Genomic DNA, 11909 nt, shown 5'->3' with positions numbered 1-11909 from the left:
TGGTCAACATTTAAATCATAGCACATTTTATCTAAAGAAAATATTTTTTTTTGCACTAAACAACATTCAAATAAAACATGGCACAGGACATTTTTTTCAATTTGTTTTTCATAGTTCAGTCTTTGTTTCACATATCAAATTCATCTTATTCTTTTCTATGTTAAAATGGAAAACTTTGTATGCATCTTTTCACTCTTTTTGTATAAAAATGCAGTTGTATTTATATATCTATACACATTTATATATATATTTATACCATTTTCATTTGTTGTAGTTCCTGTAAATTGTGCAAATTCAGCAGTAACACAAGTGGCAGGAGACTGGAGTGAGTGAGTTGTTCAATCAACCCAAAGAGTTACCAAAAAAAAAATAAAAATGTTAATTGAGCGAGTAAACAAAATTCCATTTGTGTGTGTGGGGGGGGGGGGAGACACACCGCTTTTATCCTTCATGGGCTTTAAGGTATTCTGGCTCATAATACAAGTCATCCTTGGTGAGTAAAAGCACACAAGCGTGGCTCAACACACAATTCAAAATGATAAAAATCCAAAAAACAAAGTCCAGTCCTATTGGTTGGACGTGGCATCCGAGGAGACATTCTGGTGCATGTTGAGTTCAAAGGAAGTGATGAAAGAGGATTTCCACCCTGGGCTGAGGGGTCTCCAGTGTACTGCTTCTGTCCTTGCAGTCTGTTAGCTTAGTGTGTGTGTGTGTGTGTGTGTGTGTGTGTGTGTGTGTGTGTGCGCACACGCGTGCATGTGTATGACTGTGGGCGAGGGTCAGGAGGTCGGAGGGAGTCAGCTGAGGTGGGTGGAGAGACGGGGAGGGGGTGTCCTCAGCTTGCTAGAGCCATGGTATCGATAACCTGTTCCAGTTTACTGCGCAGTCTTTGTCGCCGAGCTAACTCGTCCTTCTGTAGTGCAGACAGGATCTGTAGAGGAGGAAATTACCTCAGATTTGAGTGCTGTCACAGTTTAGTTGGTACTTATTTAGTTGGTTTATGAGGCAACAAGCTTGCACGAAAAAATTAAATTTCCCATAACATTTCCACTCTCTCAGCATAGAAATGATAAAATACACAAAGCCTTAATTACACACTTAACATGGGTTTTTGCTCTTTATTTTATTGCACAAGTGCTTAAAGATGTTTCCTGTGTCGGTCAGGATGCAGAAAAAGATAAATATAGATACAAAAATTACACCAAAATCACTACAACACCCATTATATCCCAATTAGGTTTTATGAACTAGTAAGTAAACTACCAAGGAGACTTTAAAGTCATCTTTAAAGTGTTTGTTACCCATTAAAACTTTTTTTATGCATTTTTCTATTTTTTTATCCCGATTTTATGCAACGGGAATTGATTGGATCATGAAAAATTGCTGGGGGAGGGGCTATTAGGGGCTAATCATCTGGCTTGATGATGTCAGCTGAAAAGAAAAGTTGTTTCAGTGAATTTAAATGTAATGGTTCACAATAATAATACTGATTTTAAACAAGGTGGGGTTCAAACCTACAACCTTCTACCAGTCAAGATCTTTAACCACTTGACTTCATCACTTCCTTTGGGTATGTGTCTGTCTGCTGAATAAACTCGCAATTGTGAGACAAAGTCGCAATTCTGAGAAATTAAGTCAGAACTGCGAAATATAAACTCACAATTCGGACATTTTTTCTCAGAATTGCGAGTTATAAAGTCAGAATTGTGAGATACAAACTCGCAATTGCAAGAAAAAAAGTCAGAATTGCAAGTTTTTATCTCGCAATTGTGACTTTATATCTCGCAATTCTGACTTTATAACTTGCAATTGTGAGTTTATATCTCACAATTCTGACTTTTTTTTCAAAGAATTGTGAGATATAAACTCACAATTGAAAAAGTCGTAACAACTTTTATTTTTTTTTTTTATTTTTTTTAATTCAGTGGCAGAAACGGGCTTCCATAGAATAATAGCATTCTACACACTATTTAAAAAATAAAATAGCATGCATTATTTATAACAAAATAATTTTCTGTATGCATGAATCAGCTTTGATTTTGAATTGCTGAATTGTAAGGTGTGCAACCAGAGCGCACTATGAAATAGTGTATCCCATGATGTAACATGCTCAACTTGACCTTCTATTTCCAAAATAAACTGAAAGTGATATTAACTGGGATTTTGTATCTAATGTTGCTCAAACATCTATTTCTTGACTCAGTGTTTGATTTAAGTTTTATGCAATTTTTTTTATTAATTTCTGAGATAACTAGATGCAACTTGTGGAACTAGCCATGCAACAGTGTGGTCATGTGACGATGTGTTTGAAATGTTTGTTACTTATGGCATATTATGCATATTATTTACAACAAAAGAAATTATATATATATATGGTTCAACTGGTTTTGCCTAAAATGTCAACAAAGTTGCTACCCAACATCAAAATTACCTAAATTTAACATACTAAAATGAATTGTCCTTAACATTAAATATTCAAATGGTTTATTATGACCATTAACTGCATTGCTCAAACAATGTACAAATATTAACATGACATATTCCGTCTGCCTTTCTTTCTCTCACCTCGTCTTTGTACTTGGTTATGTAGGAGTAGATCTCGTGGAGGGCACTCATGCTGTTAAACTGGCTCAGGTGGAGTCTGGACTGCTCCGCGAGATAAGCGCTCATGTCCTGATCGCTGATGGCGGGCATGCGCGCAATGTCTGAGTAATACCTGCAGGACAGCAAAACAGCAGGTCCAGATGAGCGTGATGATTTGGGGTCTTTGAAGGTTATAATTAATGACTAATAAGGGCATTTTCTGCTAAGCAAGATCTCATTCCACTTACCTTTCTACCCAGTTCTTGTAGTTGGGAATATCTTTAGCGTAGAGCAGCTTATTGGAAGGGGAATCTTTGCCGAGCTTGTGTTCAGATGTAGAGCAGGAGTCCATGAATGTTTGGGCCACTACGGAGAGACACGCATCTGTGATGCTGTTCTTGTGGATGTCGAACACAAACTGGGGGTTCTTGATCACGTTCACCCAGAACCTTAATGGCAAACTGAGGACAAGGGGAAGGGAATGGGTAGATGGTTAGAAAAAAAGTCCAACTGATTTCATGAAACAGTAATTTTACAATGGATGAAATGTTTAAGCAGTGCCGCTCCTCACCAGTTGCTCTTCCAGGTATGCCGAACATCTAAATCTGTGATTTGGTGTTTGTCCGCCTGCTCGTCCAGGAAGTCAAACATGTATTTGATGGCAAGAGGGAGGGCACTGCCACGGTGAGCCGTGCTGAATATCGTCTCAAACAAATCATCAACGAATTTCTGTAAAGTACCCTTTAGGGAAAGAAGAAAACAGAAATGTTTTACCTGTGACTCTAAATGAATAGGACTGTCAAATGTCATATCTTTCATATACAATTAATATTAAATCAGGGGTTGTCAACTGGTTTTGCCCCAAAACCACGCTTTTGACTTCAAGTTGCTAGCTAACAGCAAAATTACCTAAATTATCACACAAAATGAAAATAAATTCTACTTAACATTAAATACTGGAATTGTTTATTGTTACCATTATTATTAAATATTAACATGGCAAACAGTTGACTGTTGATGTAATCAACAAAATATGGGGAAGGGTTTTTCCTTTCTGTTTTAAAAGCTAAATTTTTATTTTATTTTATGCACAATATTATGGTTAGTTGCATTTTATTAATTACATTTATCAACTTTTTTTACCCACAAGCTGACACCACTGTATTACAGAAATTTGACCGACAGAAAAAGCCTGAAAACCTAATGATTTGAAGCTACTAGAACTTTCTCGGCTGTAAACTATCCTATTGATCATAACAGCTACTTGCACGAATTCGGTACTTGCAAAAACTTACTAAAGGCCAAAAATCACTAAAGAGCCTCGAGCAGCCAAACCGGAGATGTCGGTTTATTCATCATCTCTGAGAGCGGGAGAACAGCAGTGGCTCTCAGATAATATGGATTGTGTTGATTAGGATGCTGGTGTGTGTGTGTGTGTGTGTATATGAGACAGACAGACACAGTCCATGAGGTTTCCCAGCATTCATTCCGTGCTCTGTCACCACGCACCATGAAGCACTCGATCCACAACAAATTATCTGTCTCCTGCTGTTCTCTTCCGCTCCAGCATTACATTTATCTATCGTTTTTTATTATGTATCAAAATTGACCACCCGCGAGACTTGTAAACATATTCTGATTTCATTTTTTCCCTAGCCTAACAATTAGGAGGCAAAGCAATAAGCTACAGAACCAAGAATGGGGTAGGAAGATAGAAGAGTGGAAATGAGACAGCAGGAATATTATATTGTGTCCTAACCAGGTGCGATGTGACAAGATTCAAGCAATTTCTCCGTCAACACTGAATGTGAACCTGTGACAATTACAGCCAATCAGAACATATTTTATGTTTATTTTGCAGGATTTTGGACCAATGGGATTCATGGTAGGCAGTTTTTCCCAGCACAACAGCAAATAGAAAACAAAGAAATAGAAATCAACAAACTGTCCTGTCCTTCATTGCTTAATGCATGTTAGGATAAAAGCTAAATGTTGCATCGTTTTCATCATCCTCAAAACCTAATGACGGACACAATTGAATTAAAAGTTCATCTCAGTTCTTAGGCATTTCTTAAGATGCATTTTTGTCGATCCGATCACAAGTGGACAACGCTAAATACAGGTGTGAACAGGGGCTGAAAGGTTTTCAGCTCGTCCACATCCAACCATTTCCAGAGGTAGTCTAAAACGCATTTGACTGGATTGCTTTCATAGTGTAAACGTTCATGTGGTCAAATGAACCACATGAAGATCGGTTCCTCTCTGCCTACTGACCTAATTCTTAAACAGAACGAGAATGTGTCTCCATCTACTCCCTCGTGATCCAATCGACCAAAACACATCTTAATAACAGGTTTAAGAGAGAAAACTTCATGCAAGCTCACCTTGGTGGCCAGCAGTCGTGTCAGGTAGATCTCTGACACCATCTTGCTCCCGCGATCGCCCTCACGTTGATCTGCGTGGTCGTGGTTTTTGACGAGGTGCCAGAGTTTGGTACCGCTCTCTAGATCGGGCGTGATCATGGGCGTCCTGGACCGTAGACTGTCTGGGCTGCTGGCCGTTCTCAACATACTCTCTGAAGAGAAACACTGAGTCAATCATCAAAAGATTTCTAGCATTTTATAACATGGATAGCTCTATTTTTATATTTGCTAGGCAAAGAAATTATGATACTGGCCAAAAGAATGGTTCATTCTGATTAATGTTATAGTTCAACAAACTATCTAGTAAAAATTTATGTATTTTATCATGTTCCTTATATTGCTGCCATTTCATAAAAGCAATATGCCTTGAAAGGCCATGCATTACAGTAATTTTACCTTAGTCAAGGGTGTTTTAGGTACACATACAGCATTAAAATCACTGTAACGCATGGCTTTTTTTTCATCATAATCGTTGCTATCTGGATGGTTCAGAGATCTCTGGTAGTATTGAACCCACACATCTTCATAAATATAATATAAACCAAAAACCTAAACAGCATAAAACAGTCACACTGGCGGTTGTAAATCAGGTCCGGCGGTCTCTTCTATCTGATGAGCAGTCGGCTGCTTAATACCCAGGAGTTACACATCAAAGATGAGAGCAGAGAGGAGCTGAGCTCTGGCTAATGGATGGTTAAGCACAGTAATCTGTCTGAGGATAAGGCATTCTGGGTAAGGATCATTTCCTGTGGATGCCCTAAACTACAATGAATATACTGCATCTGCAGAATCCATCAAAAACTCCCTCAGGTTTATTCTATCCTTAAGTGGCAAGTGGGAGTGAAAGATAGAGTCCCGCGTCTGGAGTCTAGTTAATCAGTCACAGACTGGCAGGCCAGCGTGCTTGAAAGAAACAGCCACTGTAAGCTTAATTCGGCTCCTCGCAGCACTTTTATATTACACCACATAAAAAAGTCAAGGCTTAGAAAAACATAATAGTAAAAAAGCAAATGAATAATAAAAAAAGGGATAAATAAACCAGGGAATGAGCTTTTTACACTACAAAGAGACCACAAGATAACGGCGATAAACACTAATGGCTGAAACTTACTCTATGTAAGTATGTCAACACAGACGTTCAGGCACCGAAATGTGTCAGAACACAATTAATAAAGCAAAACAAGTGTGTGTTGCGTTCATAGTGTTGCCGCAATGATGTCTATTAGCATAAATAGTCTTCTACGGTCAAGTTTCTAGTTCATGTAAACTAGAAATTAGCTTTCAGACATGTACATAACTGAACAATATCTAGCTTGCATTAAATGTATCAAAGGTGACATTTATAATTTATAAAGACATTTATAATTTAACTAAAGAAGATTATTGTTTAAAGTAAATAATTTTCTTTTAAAATTTATATCAAAGAATCCTGAAAAATTTATTATGGTTTCCAACAAAACAAAAAACAAAACAAAACATTAGGGATGCACGATATATCGGCCACCATATCGGTATTGGCTGATAAATGCTCATTTTTTCTGTTATCGGTATCGGCCTGATAAGAAAATTTGGCCGATATCTTAAAGCCGATAAATAATGCTTGTTTTCAGCATTGATGATAAGAAATGTTTCTTGAGCACCAAATCAGCATATTAAATTGATTTCTGAAGGATCATGTGATTCTGAAGACTGGAGTAATGGCGGCTGAAAATTCAGCTTCATCACCACAGGAATAAATTAATTTTCAAAAATATATTACAATAGACAACAATTCTTTTAAATTGCAATATTATTTCACAATATTACTGTATTTTTTTATCAAATAAATGCAGCCTATAAAAAAGCTAACAAACCCCAAACTTTTGAAAAAAGTTGTAGATTTTATTTGCTTCTGTATATATCAGCGTTATATCAGTCACCCTGCTTTCTAAATACTGAAATATCAGCCATAGAAAACCCCATTGGTTGATCGCTGGCCAAACATTTGCCTTTGTGTATTTGCAGATGTAAGTTTCTATATTTTTATGAGTATGTTTCTGGTCAAACAGGCCATTCATGCCTGCATGGTGCTAGCAACACGCAAGTGTTTGTATCTCGTTTCTCAATGTGACACAAATCGCATATAATGCTCAGCTCAGGATAATAAAGGATGACACGAATATATAAAAATACCCCGTGAGCAGTCTGAAATAAGACTTCCTCTGTTCTCTCCCATGGCCTGTGAATGCATCGTTCATTATTAATGGTATGAGTGTCAAACTTCATTACGGAGGCCCAGGGAGATGCATATCTGTCCAGTGCTCTTATCGCCGTGTCCATTCTGGAGGCAGGGGAGGAACGTTCCTTGGGGTATTGAAGATATGATTTCACTTCCTGTGCTGGGGTGTGAAAGGATTTGGAACAATGTTCAAAGGTATTTTCACAAGCTTACATATCCAGGGAAAAAAAAAAAAAAAGTCAGAGCCAGATCATGAAATGACCAACGACGATCTACATCAGCATCAACTCTGACACCACAGTGACTGTGCTAACCGCTGCTGTTTCTATGGCAACGAGTGAAACACGACTTGAACAACAATACGAATGTGTGTCCGGTGTTTGAGCACTCAGAGAATTATTCCAGACATGAAGCCCCCTCTCAAAGGGAAATATAATGGACGTCTGCCATGAGAGAGCCATGGCTTGAGTGCATGTAATTCTGCGGCAATCACCGATACTCGCTTCTCAGGAGGACAGACAACATTAAACAGCTTTTTCTCTCTGATCGCCTTCCCTTTTTTTGGGTTGAGGAACAAAACACCTTCAGCTCTGTACTATCACCATCTCTTATTCGCACAAACACACAAAGTGTCCAGAATACAAAACAAAATCATCACAAGGAACAGCGGAAAAACATTAAGTCTACCAGCTTTTTGAAATTGAAACAAAGACACGATACTAGTGTGAGTCCTCATTTTCAGGGGAAAAATAGAGGCCAGTGAGCTCTGGGTGCAATACATACAAGTATTTTGGTTACACATGATCTCACTCTTCTGATGAAATTCTCTGAGGAGACGAGACTTGAACGTTCTGAGGAGAAAATCAAAACAAGAATTTGAGACAGAGTTCTTACCGTATCTGCTGAGGGACTTGGTGAAGGTGGACGAGTTTGAGATGTTGTACGCAGAGTTTTGCTTTGGCACCAGGGCGATAACAGACCCATCTGTTACCTGAGGACAGTAAGAAGCACAACATTACTGCAATATACTCAGAAAAACTCAAATCACAGAGACATTAGCGGGCTATACTCTGCATGTCATAGATATATTATGCCACAATACTCAGCACACAGATCAACCTGTATATTGTGTATCAGATGCAAAAAAAAAAAAAAAAAAGATTTTTTTAAAATATATAAAAATAAAATAAAACAGTTATTTTAAATTGTAATAATATTTAAGAATATTACTGATTTTACTGTATTTTTGAGAAAATAAATGCAGCCAGGGTGAGCATCAGAGACTTCTTTTAAAAACATTACAAAATTATCCCAATTATTTTACCGGTAGTGTTTGATATATGTGACCCTGGACCACAAAACCAGTCATAAGGGTCGATTTGTTTAATAAATAAGCTTTCCATTGATGTATGGTTTGTTAGGATAGGACAATATTTGGCCGAGATACTCATACCGAGGCCTCACTCATATTACTAATCAAAAATTTACTTTTAATATATTTACAGTAGGAAATTTACAAAATATATTCATGGAACATGATCTTTACTTAATATCCTAATGATTTTTGGCATAAAAGAAAAATCTATAATTTTGACCCATACAATGTATTTTTGGCTGTTGCTACAAATATACCCCAGCGACGTAAGACATATGACTAATATGTTGACTTGATTACAAATGTTTTGTAGAAAAACAACTTTTAAATTCCCACTTTATTTCAGTGAGTTACCATTAAAATAATTTGATAGAGATTACTGGAAATCATTTACATTTGTATACCAGGTAAGTATACTTCGAATTAGGATATTATTTGGATACCAAAAAAAAAAAAAAAAAACCCCACTAAAATTTGAATTTGGCTTGACCACATATTTATATTCACTGAAGAATTTTCCATTATATATATATATATATATACAGTATATACGCTGCTGTTCAAAAGTTTGGGATCAGTACGATTTTTTATGCGTTTTAAAGAAGTCTCTTGCATCACAGGAATAAATTATATTTTAAAGTATATTAAAAAAGAAAACCATTATTTTAAATTGCAATCATATTTCACAATATTACGTTTTTTCCTGTATTTCTAATCAAATAAATGCAGCCATGATGAGCAGAAGAGACTTCTTTAAAAAACATTACAAATCTTACTGATCCCAAACTTATAATTTCCAAGATTTTCCATGACCAAGAGAACCCTGAATGTATTCAGGGACCACCACCTAATTCTGGTATTCTCTGTCCATTACACCTTTATTAAGGCTGTTTCCATGGTAACAGCTCAGGTGTGGACAGTAACCATACCTGATAGTGTGCTAGTGTGTTCAGGTGTTTCCAGTCATTATCAATCTTAGTAGTGACATCCTCATCCTGCAGAATGATCCTCGCCAGTCGCCCCTGCCGCCACTCTGCAACAGAAAACAAGATGAGTATGGTGTGTCAATAAGAATGGAGTGATGTTTCATGTTTTAGAAAACAGCATTTACTTATACTTATTATGTGTACACGCAACACGCACATCACTCCGACACACAAGGACGATTGACCACTTTAGGGAAGCTTCCCTCTTTAGAAAGGCTTCATTTAGAACACATAACCTTGTCCGAATCGCCCTGTGCAGAGTGAAGTTGCTTTTCCTAGCTGAACAGATACAAAAGCATGCACTTGCTGTTAACAGAGGTGAGCGACATAACTAGGAAGTCAGAGTCCGGGTCATATCTAAATGACAGATCTGATCAAGGTCATGGGAATGACTATTCTAAGCCTCTTACAAGCAAACCGTTCCAATAAACAACCTCCCTGTTTGTTTGTTACAGGAGGAAGTCGCAGTTTCTTATTTCGAAACAGGCCCTGAAAGACAACTGCCAAGGAGCAAAGCAAAGCCAGATAAGATCTGCAGCTGATACTGTAGCATCACTCAGTCTGAGCCAGATGACAATCATGTTGGGAACTGCTCAAGCTAATGGGATCTTGCTGTGGATGATATGCTTCAGTGTCTATTTCCCTGGTGCCCACAATGGTGAATTCAGCATCCATTTATATCAAGCTGCTGATAAGCTGGACATTTGTATCAGCTGGCAGTACCTGCTTTGAACAGAAGCATTTGATTACAAGATTGTGCAATAGGGATGTTAATAATTTAGTTTAATTATTTAATTAAAGGTGCAATAGGTGATTGTCTTCAGAAACATTTTTTGTTATGCTGGTTGAAAGTCTCTTCACATCCCGATAGCAAGCATTAAGTTAAGTGGTCTAAATGTATTTATCTGTATTTATATATTCTGTGGAAGGCGTAGGACCAAGAAATGTTTGTCCAATCAAAACGCTCTGTCCGAGCGTTTTAATTGGCTTTCCTACCTGCCTGTCAACGTATGTATTAGCATACCTCTGCGCACCCGGTTCGCACAGACAGGATACGTCATCAGCGCGTTCACACACGCTGTGCAGACTGAGCGAGAATGGCAGAGAATCAACAACCCAATCTTCCTTCCTGGTATTGTAGTACTTTTAAAGTTTTCTCACCGGTGAATGACACATGATGTAGGCAGCCCAGCGGTTCCCAATTCCAGTCCTCGCGCATGTATTTAGCATGTCTCGCTTAGTTAACACACCCGATTCAGATAACCAGCTCGTTAGAAGAGAGCTACGTGCATGAACTGTGTTCCGATCGATATGATAACACAGTGTTCATTGCTCCCTACTCCCTGAGTGGGGGAAATCCGTTGAAGTTTATTTAACTTCGGAACATGGGCTGCAATTGGGAACCGCTGATGTAGCCTATTGTAGTAATGTTGTTTCTGGTATTCTGGTCTATGAGTGAGTGTATATGCGTTCAGGGGGCGTGGCTTTGGACAGCGATTGCAGGGAGGGTGGGACGTTCGCTTTCAGTGCTATCAGGCTAAAGTTAGCATTTTCCAAGATCTCCTACTGCACCTTTAAGCTTACCAATTGTCAAATAATTTCAGGTTATGTCCGGGTAATATTTTGACTTTTCCACATGCATTTTGTTGCTTTAAAGTCAATGATTAAAATGATTAATTGATCATTAATTTTAATGACATTCAACTATGTTGACATATGTGTAATATTTCATTGATGTATCCATCTTGAAGCATAACTGCTCTGCCATCCATTCATAAAGCCGCAAATCCCTTCAGGGTTTTTCACGTTGTATTTAACCCTGGGTTATCATCTTTTTAACCCTGGGTAAGGCCACTCTTTACCCTGGGTTATGGAACATTTCACTCGTGTAATTTTGAAAAGAGGTTAGCACCACTTTTAACCCCAGGTAATGAAATCTTCACGAATTGCAGAGGCAAAGGTTCACACTATACAGTGTGAAATGATGCAGTGCTAGAACGTTACAGCAAATTATTCATCAACAGAAAACCAATCATAAACGGCCTCATTCAATATTCATGTGTTTTGCCATAGAAACCTTCACTTTAACATTAAACATTTTCAGAGATGGACATGCAGTTATTAAAACAGGTCATTTGCCAATCAATCTTATTGACCTCATAAATATGCAAATAGGAACATTAACCCAAGGTTTCCAAATGTAGAGTATGAACCCCACTGCCCAGCATTAATTACAAATCCAGGGCAAAGTATAAATAGTGTGCACCATGAAGCAAGTTAACCCAGGATTATGCTATACAGGGTTTAGAATGACCCTGCATTAA

The 11909-nt window shown here is 37.8% G+C and overlaps 1 protein-coding gene across 1 annotated transcript in view; it reads right to left on the bottom strand.

Moving 5' to 3' along the window:
• Positions 1 to 221: 221 nt before the first annotated feature.
• LOC107599375 (plexin-A1-like) overlaps positions 222 to 11909 on the bottom strand; it is a 247168-nt gene continuing 235480 nt past the window's right edge. The window contains exons 26-31 of the mRNA XM_016290954.1: positions 8119 to 8215; positions 4968 to 5158; positions 3155 to 3324; positions 2832 to 3044; positions 2566 to 2716; positions 222 to 931 (exon numbers count right to left, since the gene is read on the bottom strand). Coding sequence (XP_016146440.1) covers positions 836 to 931; positions 2566 to 2716; positions 2832 to 3044; positions 3155 to 3324; positions 4968 to 5158; positions 8119 to 8215 — 918 coding nt within the window. The 3' untranslated portion in view covers positions 222 to 835. The remainder of the gene's footprint in view (positions 932 to 2565; positions 2717 to 2831; positions 3045 to 3154; positions 3325 to 4967; positions 5159 to 8118; positions 8216 to 11909) is intronic.

The sequence above is a fragment of the Sinocyclocheilus grahami genome, unplaced genomic scaffold (genome assembly GCF_001515645.1).
Source record: "Sinocyclocheilus grahami isolate Dianchi unplaced genomic scaffold, SAMN03320097.WGS_v1.1 scaffold13.1, whole genome shotgun sequence".
Lineage (NCBI taxonomy): Eukaryota > Metazoa > Chordata > Actinopteri > Cypriniformes > Cyprinidae > Sinocyclocheilus > Sinocyclocheilus grahami.
This window is presented reverse-complemented; position numbering and strand designations above follow the sequence as displayed.